General features: G+C 37.0%; 1 protein-coding gene across 1 annotated transcript in view; it reads right to left on the reverse strand.

The window, feature by feature from the left end:
- Positions 1–16,645, reverse strand: part of cux2.S (cut like homeobox 2 S homeolog) — a 224,333-nt gene that overhangs the window by 14,967 nt on the left and 192,721 nt on the right. Inside the window, exons 9-16 of the mRNA XM_018244218.2 lie at positions 16,554–16,602; positions 13,890–13,994; positions 11,653–11,844; positions 9,003–9,061; positions 6,362–6,410; positions 6,137–6,236; positions 4,185–4,829; positions 1,141–1,242 (exon numbers count right to left, since the gene is read on the reverse strand). Coding sequence (XP_018099707.1) covers positions 1,141–1,242; positions 4,185–4,829; positions 6,137–6,236; positions 6,362–6,410; positions 9,003–9,061; positions 11,653–11,844; positions 13,890–13,994; positions 16,554–16,602 — 1,301 coding nt within the window. The remainder of the gene's footprint in view (positions 1–1,140; positions 1,243–4,184; positions 4,830–6,136; positions 6,237–6,361; positions 6,411–9,002; positions 9,062–11,652; positions 11,845–13,889; positions 13,995–16,553; positions 16,603–16,645) is intronic.

The following is a 16,645-nucleotide window of genomic DNA, read 5'->3' on the forward strand; positions in this document are numbered from 1 at the left end:
AACAGTCTCATATACTTTAGAAGGTGGGCACCACTATGAAAGAATCCCATCCACTGATACTCCTTGTGGTGCAAAAAACCCAGCATTAGGGCAACTGTGTGTTTATATCAGACTGATATTTCCTTATGGGAGTTGACATTTACGGTATGTTAATCTCTATGTATACAGTCTACAGTTGTGATTTGTTTGCCTCACCAATAAATAGTTGTGTGTGTCTATTTATCAAATATATTATTCCTCTTCCTCTCAGTTTTACTAAGGATTGGTTTTCTCTTATCTCCGTGCCAGTGATGTACACCCTGCAGCTGCCATTTGCCTGTGTCATGCTGAGAGCTGTAGTTAAACAACTAAAGGGCCACACACTGGACATCCCTGGCAATAGTAAGCAGGTCAGTTTTATATTGCATATCATTAAAGAAATTCTTGTATCGCACATGGCTAAACTCACAAGTGATTCTGTATGGCACATGGCTGAACCCATAACATAACTTATATCTATTAAGTTCAACCTTTGTTTTCTAAGTCAGCTTCCCTAACTGCTAACAATCACTTTCTGAAAAAGCTCATAACTGAATCTCATATTGCACATGGCTGAACTCTTAACTGAATCTTACAATGCACATGGATCAACTCACAAGTGAATGGTATATACTGACAAAAAGGGATGCAACAAATCCAGGATAGTTTGGGATTTGACCAGGATTTTGCCTTTTTCAGCAGGATTCAGATTCAGCCCAATCCTTCTGCCTGGCTGAACAGAATCTGAATCCTAATTTGAATATGTAAATTGGGGGTGGGAAGGGAAATCATGTTACTTTTCATCACAAAATGAATTTGAATATGCAAAGTAGGATTTGGATTTGGTTCAGGATTCGACCAGCAGGATTCAGCCTTTTTCAGCAGGATTCAGATTCAGTCGAATCCTTCTGCCTGGTGAACCAAATCCTAATTTGAATATGTAAATTAAGGTCGGAAAGGGAAATCGTTACTTTTCATCACAAAACAAGTAAGTAAAAACATTTTTATTAGGATTCAGATTCGGTATTCGGAAGGATTCAGGGATTCGTCCGAATCCCAAATAGTGGATTCAGTGCTTCCCTACTCAGAAGCAAATCTCATGTTGCACATGAATGAACTCACCTCCTTTTTGTGACTGAATCTCCTTTTTTGCTTGTTCCAGGATATTTTTTATGGTATCGTCTGAACCTGTTTCTGGAGTTCTAATTCTAGGTGTAATGCTTCCTGTAAAATGGCAGAACAGAACTGTTACTTGCCTAAAAGCTCAGCACATACCACTGCTGTAAACGAATACAGGGCAACTCTGCACATCTCACAGTAATACAATGAATGCCAGTCTGACAAAATACATTTATTTTGGTTCTCATCATAGTGATCATGTTATACCCAGCAACAGCAGACAAAGGGAATGTGATTTGAGAATCCAAAGTATTAATGTTATTCTTTTTCCAAAATCAAATATGCATTGCCAGGAAAAAAAAAACAGAAATTGACTTATTTAGTGCACCATGCAACTTTCTGTCTGATTGATAATAGTGTTACAGTAATAACTGCAGTGTTTCCAGACACTTCCACTAAACATACTGCCCTCTTTCCATCCATCTAACAATGCCTGGTGGCTACCTACCACTCTTTCAGGTCACACTCTAATAGCAGAGGTTATGCAGGAGTTGTTGGCAAACTTTTGGTTAATCTAAATGCTGCTGGTTATAGGTAAGGTTCTCCAGCCCTTGGTAGTTCAGTCAGTAATAGTACAGTTGGTCCAGCTGGAGGGAAAGCTGCTAAATGTGGCACTACTACTTGTTTGTAAGACCATCATTTTTCATTAGGCATAAAAGGGTCAAAATGCGAATATAACGCTCACCTCAGATCGCTATAGAGGAATTACATATTCTCTATTGATTCTATAGGATTTATTACGTCTCTGTTTTCACCTTTTGATAAATATCCCCCTAAAAATTCTATACAAGTGAGCTGCCTGCTGTTTTCACACTTTGATATACTGTGGGACATATTTGCTAAAGAAACACAAAAAAATGAAAGTCTTAAAATAACGAAACTGGTGTGAAACACAACTATAGTTTATATAAACAAGCTGCTGTGTAGCCACGGGGGCAGCCAATCAAAACTTAAAAAGAAGAAAAGGCACAGGATACACAACAGATAACTCAGAACCTCTGTACTTCAATCATGGGTATGGAAATCAGAGGCAAACAGCAGAATACCTGCTAACAAGTGCTTTATTGTGCGTCCACACAACATGTTTCGGGCAGCAAAAAGGCCCTTTTTCAAGTGTGTACAAGTCACAGTGAAAAGTTGCTTTAAAGAGCCACACAGGAAGTCCCACCTCTTAATTAATCAATCAATATATCACATTTAACCCTTAAAACAATTTTTTACAATTGGCTCTTAACAATGTCACCAATGCTTATCTAGATATATAACATATAAAAAAATGTTATAAAATCCATAGAAAAAGTTAAACGTTAAAAGATCATGTAATTGTGAAGAATACATATAAATATAATAGCCTCCAAGTCCATCCATCGTGTCGCAATGGTGTTAAAAAATTGTGCATTGTGTTCCAGGCAATTCCCAGTGATGTGATAAAATCAACCTGTATATACAATAAAAACAGTAAAAATAAACACCTGAAGGAACTGCTCACAAAAGAGCCTACCTATAGAGTACCTTATTATAACTACCCTTTTCATATTACATTGTTTCAAGTTGCTGAAATTTACCAATTAATTAAGAGGTGGGACTTCCTGTGTGGCTCTTTAAAGCAACTTTTCACTGTGACTTGTACACACTTGAAAAAGGGCCTTTTTGCTGCCCGAAACATGTTGTGTGGACGCACAATAAAGCACTTGTTAGCAGGTATTCTGCTGTTTGCCTCTGATTTCCATACCCATGATTGAAGTACTTTTGTGGTGACTTGACGGAACACCAGAGGGAATCAAGGCTTGCAAATAATGCTGGGCGATTTGTGTGTTACCCTGTGAGTGACAGAACCTCTGTAGTATACAATGGGATTCGCCAAAACTTATCTGTTTCTACTTTGTATCCTGTGCTTGAATGGCTGCAAAGCAGTTTATATGAACTATAGGTTAGTATAGTTGTAGTACAGGACAACAGCACCTTATATTGTCATTTGTTACAAACACTTTTATTTAATGATGTTACTATTCCTTTACCAGTATCGGTTAATGTGGAAATGAAGACCCCCCATTGGTAGTGGGGGCCCCACACTATCTTGGTCATTGCAGCTAATTTAATACTGTATAAGTTTACTGGAGCTTGGCACAATATTGGTAAAGCTTAATGGAGGGTATTTAGGAGTCAATTGTCAATTCTCATAAGTGGTTGTTTGGCATAACCCGCTCTGTCGGAATCTCATTTCATTTGTAATTTGTGAGCTCAACAGTGAACTGTAGGCCTAAATCATGGCAGTCCAAATGATAGCACTCCAGACTTCTTTGTATGTCATCATCATTTGTTTTTATAATCTTACCTGTAAGCACCAACAGAATTACCCCGGACGTTCTGGCAGGAAAAAGTTATTTCTTTATTTAAGTTAAATTGTAGTCAGTCCCGAGCTTTGTGGGTCTTTCACTACTGGTGTTCAGTGGCTGCCATTGCTGAGACCGTGTCCATATATATCACTTGTAAACTCTCAGATCCACTGGCATAACTATAAAGGAAGCAGATCCCACAGTTGCAGGGGGGCCGGGGGGAAAAGGGGGTCCTGAACCGCAATGTCTGTTTCCTCTATATTGTTGAAATCACCCTCCCTGTTTAAATTGACAAGCTCACGTCAATTTAAAGTCCCTTTGTGCACCGGGCCCTCAAATATTATACCCGGCGGGGGCACCCGGCACGCTGTTGTTATACCACTGCTCAGATCTTAAAGTGTATATGGAAAGGAATATGCCTGGGTGATGGTTCAAAATTCATATATAATGTTACACCAATAACCGCACTCGCAGGACTTTCTCATAGTGAAAAACAAGAAAATTTTATTTCAACGTTTCGGCCCCTACTTCGAGACTTCTTCGGGATCCTGTAACATTATATATATATATATATATATATATATATATATATACACAAAAGATGAAATACCTAAAACTTATTAAAGGCCCAAACGAAAAGAAATCACTCACCTCTTTGTCGCACCTGAATGGTTCTCAGAGCGAGGACATTCTGTTCATCAGACAAAAACTGCTTCATTTTAATGAAAGGTTCCTTCCCTTTAACAGTTAGCTTCCTCCAAGGTTTGGGTCGGGCCAGGATTTCGCTCACTGAACCCTGGGAGAGGCCCAAGACATAATGTCCAAAAACACGTTGTCCAATATTATGTTTTAGCAGCTGCTCTTTAATTTGCAATGCAATTTCAGATGTGTCTATATGTTCTTCATCTGCTGAGCTGGAATTGCTGGCATCAGATTGATCACTGAGTGGGCTTGAGTCATTATTAACAGTGGTTGAATGGTGGTTGGGCAGCATGGTGGGCTTTACTGAGTAGAATGAAGATGGGAATGAAAGCATAGTATTATTTTCACTCTTGACCACTGGTGACATCATTTGCTTCTTTAAAGATGCCTCTCTGGGCAGCTGCTCACTAGTGTTGGGGAAGGTAGAGGAGATAGTTCTTTGTCCAACATGAGCAGCTGCTTCCTGCAGGCACTGAGAAGAACTTGGTGTAACAGCTCCATCTCTCGTTTGGAATGATGTTCGGGGGGAAGTGGAATAGGGTCTCTCAGCTCCAAGGCTTTGTTTTATAGAGTCATCCTCTGACTGATCCTCCTCTAGAAATGACATTAACAGCACCAAAAAAAACACAAAAAAAAAGACTAAAGGACTTTAACATTTACATAAAAGCAGCATTATAAGCCACATATTTGGTCACTATTCATTAGCATTCCCAGCTAGGCTCTAAGGTTCTAAGGCATTTTTACCACTAACCTCATTTTCCATTATTTCAAAGGGCAGGAAGAAGTTAAAACTTGGAAATTAAAAAAGGTATGATATAACAATAACAACAATATAATACAGAATGGTGTTAGAAAACCCTGTTCATTTACAGGTTATTCATTGGTGTTTTTTATGCTTATAATACACAAAAGCCATGAATATCCTGTAAATTATATACTTATAGGCTCCATTTATAACTGATGACATCATTAAGAGTGAAGGGCTCTTAGTAATGTCATCAGTTATAAACAGAGCTTAGTGATGTCATTTTTGTCACATGACCCACTAAAACTTATGTATTATAATAAAGTACCCCTTGTTGGAAAATATGAGGATCTGTATATAGTCATAGAACTCCTCTATGACTTAAAATATCCTTATATTTTACAATAGGGGTACTTTATCTACTATATTAGTGCCATAATCAGTTATTAAAGGTGTTTAAAGACGCCACTTGTACCACATGACTCACTATAAGTGATATATACAATTCAAAAACATTGTACCATCATCTGAAAGCCTCATGCTTTTATAGGCTATGGAATGTCTCTGTGACCTCTAATACCTTTATAGCTTACAAGTAGGAGAAAACAATTCCATATTTTAGCTACATCACATCCTCACTAGGTACAATGGGTACAAAGTTTGTTTCATGTATAGCAGCCTGTGGAAATCCCCTGGATTGACCAACAAATGCTAGCGGTTGGTTGGTTGCTGTAGCTTAACAAACATGGACAAGCAAGTGATATAACATTACTCTCCTATACATGCTATAAAGATGGTGCTCACTATGGGTTATGGGAAACAAAGGGTAAAAATAAAGTTAACTACATTTCACCAGGGGAAAACTACAACTGAACTGAGAGTCCAGAGGTCCCCTCTGTGCTTGTGGTTGAACTCTATTTTCACCTGTTCAGAAACGTCCTGAAATAGTCTAAAAACTGAAATTAAGCTATTAAAGTTACTATAGGAAGCTAAATGAATATCAAGTTTCTGTAGCTGTTATTGAGCTACATGTCGCAGGAGCTTTAGCAGCCACAGATAACCTGTACGACACTGTACAAGAAGTTTATTTTAACTTGTCCACATAGAGACTACAGCATACATGGTGCATTGCTGATTGCTACATGGACTTACATACCATTGCTGGATAGGATGCTCTGCTTTTCTAATACAAAACGCTGAGATGGGAAGAATGCTTCTTTTGCTATCAACAAGGAATCCTCTGGAGTAGAAGTTTCCTGCAAATAGTAAGTGGATTATTATTTCACAGGTATCTACTAAAAAGCACAAATATTATGTGGATTATTTTACAGGTATCTACTCAAAAATCATGATCTCTCTATTTATTATACTGTCTACTTACCTGGGAAATGGTACAATTTGCAGATGCAGACTTCATTGCTTTTAATATGCTGTTAAATATTAAAAAACAATGTTAGATTTTAAAAAAATTATATGGGAATAATGAAGACCAATTGTAAAACAGAATAGAAAATACTGCTGTTCTATTGGTGGGCTGTTGTTTGCTAATGATGCAGTACATGATTCCTTAAAGGAATAGTAACACCAAAAATTTAAAGAGTTTTAAAGTAATTCATAGTTGATATACTATTGCCCTACACTGGTACAACTGGTGTGTTTGCTTAAGAAAGGCTACTATAGTTTATATAAACAAGCTGCTGTGTAGCCATGGGGGGCAGCCATTCAGTTTGAAAAAAGAGAAAAGGCACAGGTAACCTATTAGATAACAGATAAGCTCTGTAGAATACAATGTGAACCTATCTGTATCTGCTATGTAAACCTGTGCTTTTTCTCCTATTGGATTGGCTGCCTCCATGGCTAAACAGTATTTATTTAAACTATAGTAGTCTTTCTGAAGCACACACAACATATATACCAGCGTAGGGCAACATTTCATTGTAAATGAATTACTGTTCCTTTAAAACTCTTCTGCTCAAATAATTTGCTGTAAAATGATTTTATTATAGTGCAAGAAGCCATTTGAATCTAACTGAGGTTACCATAGATAGTTAGAGGCGTCATTAATCCGCTAGCACAGATAAAGTCTCTTGATCTAACCACACTGCTGCTTTGGTGGGGTCGGGGGTTAATTTTGGTGTCAGTAAATGTAACTGTGTACAATCGGGCTGTATCAATGTGTGATTATGGCATGTTTGCAGAATTCTGTTTTGCTTAATATGTGGAGCAACATATACCATATGAGAAGGAGAAAAATATACCATCTAGCAACGTTACCCTTGGATAAATATAGCTCAATAAGGGGAATGTAATATTGGTTGCGAATGCAAAAATTGTTCGCCATGTGAATAAATGTTCACAAAGGGAACAATTTTGCCTTTGTAAACACTTTTACCCTCACACAACAGTAGGACAGTGATTGCGAATTTTATAGTTTGCTATTTGCTATATTTGCAGTGGATGTAATAAAACTTCTTAAAGGAGAACTAAACCCTAAAAATTAATAGGGCTAAAAATGCCATATTTTATATACTGAACTTATTGCATCAGCCTAAAGTTTCATCTTCTCAATAGCAGCAATGATCCAGGACTTCAAACCTGTCACAGGGGTCACCATCTTGGAAACACATGCTCAGTGGGGAGTTGTTGCAAATTATGAAGCAGAAAATGAGGTTTGTCTGTAATATAAGCTGATGATACAGGGCTGATTATTAAATGTTGATGCTAATTGCACTGGTTTCTGTGCTGCCATGTAGTAATTCTCTTTATTAATTACTAATCAGCCTTAAACTGTGACATTTATATTCTATGAGTACTGTATATTTGTGTTGGTCACTAAGCTCAGTAACTGACATCAGCACAGAGCATGCAGTGAATCAGCAGAAAAGAAGATGGGGAGCTACTGGGGCATCTTTGGAGACACAGATCTTTACTCCTAATGGGCTGTGATTGCCTTGGGCTGGTACAGAAGACAAAAACATAATGTACAATATTTCTAGCCTACTTCTTTAGTTTAACTTTCCTTGTCCTTTAATGAAAAATTTGTTTGCTTCAAAAGTTTATGCCGCCTTCAAGCAGGTGTTAAAGGTTTGCAATGCGCAATTAAGATTCACAATACTATAAAAGCCTAATGAAGAATATTACATTGCGACATGCAAATTTCAATGTTTTTAAATGATGAGATAGAGACAATTGGAACAAAGACAGACAACATAATAATATGAAAATAAGTGAGGGAGTGAATGTTAAGATTAGGTTTTCCTGGGCACACACAACCCTAGTGCTTTTATGCCCTATTTTTCCTTTTGCCAAGAAGATATCTGGATAATTCTCTATAGTAGCAGTGGGACTGCAGGCACTACAATGCACCTTTATGGGCAATAAATGGCAAGGCAGGTGCTAAGAGCATGGTTTCAGTGGAAGAAATAATTTCCAGAAAAATAAATAAGTTTCATAGATTTCAAGCTGCAAAATTTGGATAATTCAGATCTAATACATCAACTATTGTGTATTTCATGTTTTTGGGGGTCTGGTTTATAGGACATTTTTCGAGTTCCATCAAGCTTTTATCCAACAAGTCAACGCAGTGATGACCCTAGACACTAACTGGGCTGTCAAAACCACAGCATGGTCTTGCCCAGCTTCCCAGAGTGATCATGGGAATGTAATGCAGGAAGAGTCATGTCCCCATAGTGTGCTACTTTCATAACCACTATTATTTACAGGTACATTTAGTGAGCAATCCTGTACTGAAACCAAAAATGTTATCTTACACTCTGCACAGCTCAGGGTTAATACACGGATATATATTTGATGAGACATAAGGATAACTAAGTAGAAATTTCAGCTGCATTATTCTCCTGTCATCTGCACTGGCAATAAACATAAACATCTGTGACACTGCTGTCTTGTTTTATTACAGAATAACCACAGAAGCCCGGAGAGTTACCCACGGCTCAGTATTAATCACAATGAAAAGGAAATGACATGGAGTAGAGGTACACGGACGGTGGAGCCGATACAACCTTAGTTCAGTTTTAATTTCTTCATAATCCGACTGATGCTGTAACTTCTCTTCCAGTTTCTAGAAACGATAAAGGGTGAAATGGTGTTATATCAGAGCACAGGTATTCGCTGGTATAGAACACAAGTGTCTGCCCAATTTTGCTTCTGATTCATTGTAATAATACTTGCACCACAATGCCAGGAGCCTCTTCTGCTGACACTGAATGAACAGAAGGGAAGCAGTCTTGCTGCACCCCGACTATAGGGTTTAAAGGAAAACTATACCCCAAAAATGAATACTTAAGCAACAGATAGTTTATATCAAATTAAGTGGCATATGAAAGAATCTTATCATACTGGAATATATATTTAAGTAAAAACTGCCCTTTTACTTGTCTTGAACCACCAATTTGTGATGGTCTGTGTGCTGCCTCAGAGATCACCTGACCAGAAATACTACAGCTCTAACTGTAACAGGAAGAAGTGTGAAAGCAAAAGACACAACTCTGTCTGTTAATTGGCTCATGTGACCTAACATGTATGGTTTATTTTATGCGTTTGTGTGCACAGTGAATCATACGATCCCAGGGAGTGGCCCTTATTTTTTAAAATTTTCTATTTCGGATTACCCAATAGCACATATTACTAAAAAAGTGTATTATCATGAAAATGGTTTATTTACATGAAGCAGGGTTTTACATATGAGCTGTTTTATGCATATTTTTATAGAGACCTACATTGTTTGGGGGTATAGTTTTCCTTTAAGGTATGGTAAGCAGAAGACATTTGTACTGGGGCCTCAGAATCACAACTTTCTTTCGGACAAAACACAGATAAAAGTACAAATGGCTTATCGTGTTCTATAAATTTGATAAATTTGTTCTTTTATATGTATTAGGGGTTTATTTATTAAAATCCAATTTCAGAACAAACTGGAATAGAAAAAAGTATGATTTAATCAGATCGGGAACAAACTTGGTAAAATCGAGCAAAAACCCAAATCGTGTAATTTTTTTCTGATTTTTTTCCTAAATTGTAAGATTTTCTGGGCTTTTTCCCCCAAAACCCTGAATTTTTTGGATTTTTCCAGCACAGACCACAGAAACTTCAAAATAGGATAGGGACCTCTCCCATTGACTTATATACAACCTCGGCAGGTCTGAGATGCCGGATTTTCGGATACTGACTTTTTCCATCCTCGATGTATCTCAAATTATTATGTAATCTCAAATTATTCTAGTTTTTTTTCCCACTAAAAATTCGGATTTTATAGTTAAAAAAACTTGAATTTTTGATTTTGTGGCATTCAGACTTTAATAAATAACCCACTTAGTACCCCAAAATACAGGTGGAAAGCCACAAGTGGACCCAGACATGGCAGGATCCCACTGTTCTTTAAACTATGGCCCAGCCCACTAGTGGCAGAATTGTAAATGGATAAATGAGTGTAACCGTTGCTTAGTCTGGAAAAGTGCATTAATATGCAAAATGAGACTGGAGCACATATTCTGTAGCTCCTTAGCTAATTCAACGTCAGGATGAATTTGGCACTGTCATAGTGATACAAGGTGTGTAATCCAGTGGGGAAATAGCTGTGCAACGCGGTGCTGACAGACAGACAGACAGAAATTATCCTGTCAGGAAATGGGAGAAAAGACATGATGGGCAGGCTTGCTTCTATAATCACCACAAAATGGTTCACATTTATATAATACACAGGAATGCCTTCGAAATATATCCTTTTAAATAGTGCTTAATGATCTCATCAGTTATAAAAAGAGCTTAGAGATACCGCTTGTGTCACATGACTCATGGGATGTATATATTATAAGAAATAATGCACTTCCTATGCTAAAATAGGAGAAAACTATACTGTATGTCACTCTGAGGTACCACGGGTGCTTTCATGCAAGTCCTCTATGTAATGACACCCCCTCTAGTACCTAAATCTTGAAGTCGGATAAGGCCAGTCAGATTTCGGGTAGATTTGTTGAAGGTTGTTCAGATCAGTTCTCAAACATTATTACAGCAAAGGGTGGCTCTACAGGATTGAATACTTATGAATACTTATATAAAGATAATTTTCTCATGTAAAACTAAATTTGGGTTTTAATGTTTTGGAATAAAAACATCACAGATAGCACATTTTAGTGTGTTAGTATTCCGTAATATGAGCAAATCAGTCAAAGGCAATGTACAAGTATGGGACTTGCTTTCCAGAATACTCAGAACCTGGGGTTTTCCAGATAAGAGATCTTTTCATAATTTGCATCACCATACCTTAAGTGTATTAAAAAAATATTTCAACATTAAATAAACCCAATAGGCTTGTTTTGCCCCTGATTGATTATATAATTATATCTTAGTTGGGATAAAGTACAAGGTACTGTTTTATTATTACAGAGAAAAGGGAAATCATTTTTAAAAAATCGGATTTATTTGATTAAAATAGATTCTATTGGAGACAGCCTTCCCATAATTCAGAGCTTTCTGGACAACGGGTTTCTGTTTAACAGATTCCATACCTGTACTATATTAGCCAAGTTAAAACATGGAATCACTTCCAAACACATTTATCTCTACACCAGTGCATTATAACTGTGTATAGCTGATGGACAAATGTACTATAACCATACGTTGTTAGATTTAACTGTGCAATATTAGATGTACCTCTATGGCTTCTGTTTTAATGGCAAGCTGTTGTTCGAGTTCTGCAATCTGGTTGGCTGAGGACTCTTCCAGTTCTTGAATAGAGTTCTGAAGGTGCTGAATGTCTTTTAGAAGTCGGAGAATTTCTCTTTCCTTGACAGCCAATGCTGCTTCTAGGTGAGATCCTGAACACAAGGAGAAGTTGTTCTTGTCCTATGGAGACAAGGTAGGAAGGTAAAATGTGATATTTCAGCACCACCCAAAATAACAGAGAATAACCCCCCAGTAGAAATGTTCCCTGAAGAATTATTTGTAACCATCTGTATGTGGTGCTGCTTATTGCACTGCATTATACGTATTTCCTAGCCACGTAATTTCTGTGGCAAAACATGTAATCAGAACTGTAAAACAACCACAGATTAATTCAAACCCATTCTAGTGACATCATTTTAAGAGCACATCAGTGATTCATGTCATATTCTATGCACCACAAGATTAATAATAGGGGCAGGTATGGGGCAAGACAAGCGAGAAAAATAACAGATCAATATGATCACCTAGTGCTCACAAACTAATACAATATCCACAATCATTACAATACTGGAAACAGTCTAATGAACATGTGAAATAGATGATCACATGTAAGGGCATAGACAGACGCAGATTCAAGGAGATTAGTTGCCCGGGGTCAAATCTCCTCTTCTTTGGGGTGACTAATCTCCCCGGGACTGCCTTCACGCCGGCTAGAATGTATATCACTGGCGGGATGGCACTCAGAGCAATTCGTTTTCCGAAGTTGCCCAAAGTTTCCTCGTGAAGCACCTTCAAGGCGACTTCGAAAGACAAATTTTTTCTCCAAGTGCCATCCCACCGGTGATTCTAGCCGGCGTGAAGGCAGTCCGGGAAGAATAGTCGCCCCGAAGAAGAGGAGATTTGTTGCCCCGAAGAAGAGGAGATTTGTCGGCAGGCAACTAATCTCCCCGAATCTCAGCTCGTGTCTCTGCCCTAACAGGAATGGGGCTTTTGATAAAGATAAAAAATGTGGGAAATGAGCTGTACAAATATACACTACATTGGAATGAGCGCAATATAAATCTGACTAAGAGCAGCCAAGATGAGATAAGTAGATATTCTATAAACTCTTAGAAATGAAGTGCAGCAGAGTGATTGTCTGTAAAGGCAGATTTGTTAAGAGAAGGGTTCCTTATGTATTGGGATAGTTATGCTAGAGAAATAAAACCTACTCAAGTTAAACTATTCAGTGGGAGCAGTAACATAAAAAATGAAAGTGTTTTAAAGTAAAGTTAAAAATATAATGTGCTGGTAAAATGGGCGTGCTTGCTTCAGAAATACTACAATAATTTATATAAACAAGCTGCACTTTAGCCGTGGTGGCAGCAATGAAATCTGAAATAGGGCTAAATGGCACAGGTTAAATTGTAGATAACAAATAAGCTGTGTAGGATTAAATGGGTTTAGTTCTTACATCATAGTTCTAAACCCTGGGGGTCATTTATCAACACTGGGCTTATTTGACCATGGGCAGTAGCCCATGGCAACCAATTAGATTGTGCATTGATTTATCTACCTGCAGCTGATGGGAAAAAAAGCCACTAATTGGTTGTTATAAGTTATTGCCCATGGGCAAATTTGCTTAGTGTTGTAAAACACTTTGTAAAGCCAAAAAAAAGTGTGGCATTACTGTTATGTGAACAGAAGAAACAGGCAGACTCTTGAAAGTATCTGGTAGAAAATGATATACAACATAATGCATATCTTTTAACAGGATAATGGCAATTCATGGACCGAGTATCATAGGTCTGACACTTGTCCTCTCCAAAATGCTACAGGAGCCTGAACTTATAGGCCAATAAATTGAAAGCAGAACGTTTGATTTCTGTCCACTTTTCAGTATGGATAGGAGAAACCTAACTTCCTATACTACTACTACATTTTAGTTATTGAGACTGACCACAATTTTTGGTTTTAAGCAGCCCCAAAATGTATCATTTTGTGAAAAATTCAAGTTCTTGACTTGACATATCAGTGATTCAAATGACATTCTAATTAATACTGATGATTAATAAATAAGTCATTTTAGTTAGCTTCTTAAGTCTTATAATACAACAATTTTCAGTGTTTGAATGAAGTTAGTAAACAGCAGGAAAAGCACATTTCTGGGCAGAACAGTTTCCCCAGACACATAAAATACAGGGTTACTGAAAATCTGTAGAGTCGTCATATCGTGTTGAACTCACCCCACTAGATGCTTGTGGAGAACAACAGGTCAATCTAATGGAATTATTTACAGATGATAATTGCTCCCTGAGACTCTCAACCTCCCGCTGAGCAGCTTCTGCTCGCTAGAAGACACCGGAAATGGAAAACAAACATGAGTATTTGCTGCCACATTACTGATCATTAATATTCTTCTTATAACTTATTAATAGAGACCAAACATATTCCACTGCATTACACAGCCGACAAGAAAACACAACCCAAAAGAAGTTAAAAAATCCCTGATCCAGAGGAAAGGCAAATAAGTGACAAGGTATTATCTTTTTATTGGGGGTTTGACTGCTCACAAATATAAAAGAATACAAATGCCGTGTACTTTAACAGGTAAGCACAAAATACAATAAACATTATGAAAATATATATTGAAAAAAAAGGTACAAGGAATGAATTGTGAAACCAATGTACTTTCAAATATCACTGAAAATTGAGTAAATAAAACTTACAAACAAAAATGATTAGTTATAACTTAATGTAATATTTTTTATGGGAATATTAACATAAAGAACGGGCCCTTTAAATTAATAATCTGCTTTCCTTCCTGTGTTCCCCCACGGCTGATCGATTTAAAACAGAACACAGGGGAGTGCAGGTTAAAGCACTCATCTGGACAAGGGATTTTGTCACGGGAAATTATTTTTTTTTCAGAAACATGAATTCTGCAGAATTCTGCACTGAAATAAGTTTTTCAAAAGAGCAAACGTATTTTTTTATATTTCATTTTGAAATCTGACATGGGGCTAGTTTCCTAGGTGCCCCCAGTCATGTGACTTGTTCTCTGATAAACTTCAGTCACTCTTTACTGCTGTACTGCAAGTTGGAGTGATATCACCCCCTCCCTTTTCCCCCCTGCAGCCTAACAATAAAACAATGGGAAGGTAACCAGATAACAGCTCCCTGACACAAGATACCATCTCCCAGGCTGATATAAGAACAGCACTCAATAGTAAAAATCAAAGTCCCACAGCGACACAATGACCTGAGATGGCTGCCTACATGCCAATATTACAATAAGTAAATTATTGTAAACAATTTTACAATAAGTAAAAAAATATACTTTTTTGGTTAGGAATAAAATTGTATATGGTAGATTGAATTATTTGCAGGGTAAACAATGCAATTAAAAATAAAAGGTACACCAAAAAAATCATGACAGTATCCCTTTAAGGATGATCACCTACCTATATACTATTCCCATCATTTCAATTTCCCTTTTTTCAACAAGTAGCAGCACATGGGTATAACCATGTTTATATACTAACTATGCACCTTAACATATACTCTTTATGGCAATGTAATTTTAGAAAGAGGGATGAAACACTTAGGGGGTTATTTATCAAAGTCTGATTTTACCTAAACATTTTCTGCTGGAAATTCTGATCAAAGCCACTCTAGTTTTTTACGCTTATTTAATATTACATTTTCTCAAAAATTTGCTTTGCAGGAAAAAATTAGGTTTTGATGATTTTTCACCCAAAAACTCAGATTTCTTATGTTTTTTGCATGAAACCCAGCCCACATCAAAAAATCATTGGGACTTCTCCCATTGACTTATATGCAACCTCAACAGGTCTGAAATGCCAGATTTTCTGATTCAGACTTTTCCATCCTCTGGGTTAAATAAAAGAAAAATTTGTTTTTTTATTTTTGCATTCAGAGTTTAGAAAATAACCCCCCTGATCTCTGTACTTATACTTTATTCTTATATATTATAATGGTTGCCCTCCCTGTACTTTTCTGTATTTTAAAATTGTACAGCAATGCGTACCCTAGAAGAGCTATATAAATACAATTTTATATGTATACAGTATACTTCTTTAAGGGAATAGTCAAAGCTGGTTATCTAGGAAACGTACCAGTTATGGCTTGCTGGAAAATGCCCCACAGCCATTTAAAATGTATCAGCTTCCTAGTTATTTTTTCATGTGTTGTTTTACATTTGCATGTAGTTGTTATTCTTTGTCTACTCAGGCTGTATCACATACCTCTTACCTTCTGCAATTTAAGGGAAGACATAGTAAACGGTGCAGAATTGGCTCAGGTTTAGTAACTCACAGTAATCAATCAGCAGATAGCATCTACTGGTAAGCTGTTTGAAAGCAGACACTTCAGTGGTTGCTCAGGGTTACTAGACTTGGGCAAGCATTTTAATTACATTACACAACAAATGGAAAATATCACCATGGGCACCGGACAAAAATGCACCAGTTAAGACAGAGAAAGGGAAAGTAAGCAGCATATTAAAAAATAAGCCCATATTTAAACATTTGCTATGTTATTTTAGTATTTTGACTGTAATTGAACTTCCCAGGCATAGATACAAAGAGCAATGAATAGTTAAATAGTTGAATCAGGTTGAAAAAGACAAAGTCCATCAAGTTCAACCCCTCCAAATAAAACCCAGCATCCATACACACACACACACTGGCCCCTCCATACTCTATATATTCATACACTATAGATATTAGCATCACAATAGCCTTGGATATTATGCTTGTCCAAGAAATCATCCTCTTAAAAGCATTAACAGAATCAGCCATCACAACATCACCCGGCAGGGCATTCCGCAACCTTAATGTAAAAAGTTTACGTTAAATAAGTATATACGTTTTGCAATTTCTACTTACCCGATTGGCTTTTTCAAGATTGGTCATTATCATGCCCACTTCATCTGTCCTAAAAATACAAATGTTTAAAATATTTTTGCATGCTTAAATCA

The sequence above is a fragment of the Xenopus laevis genome, chromosome 1S (genome assembly GCF_017654675.1).
Source record: "Xenopus laevis strain J_2021 chromosome 1S, Xenopus_laevis_v10.1, whole genome shotgun sequence".
Lineage (NCBI taxonomy): Eukaryota > Metazoa > Chordata > Amphibia > Anura > Pipidae > Xenopus > Xenopus laevis.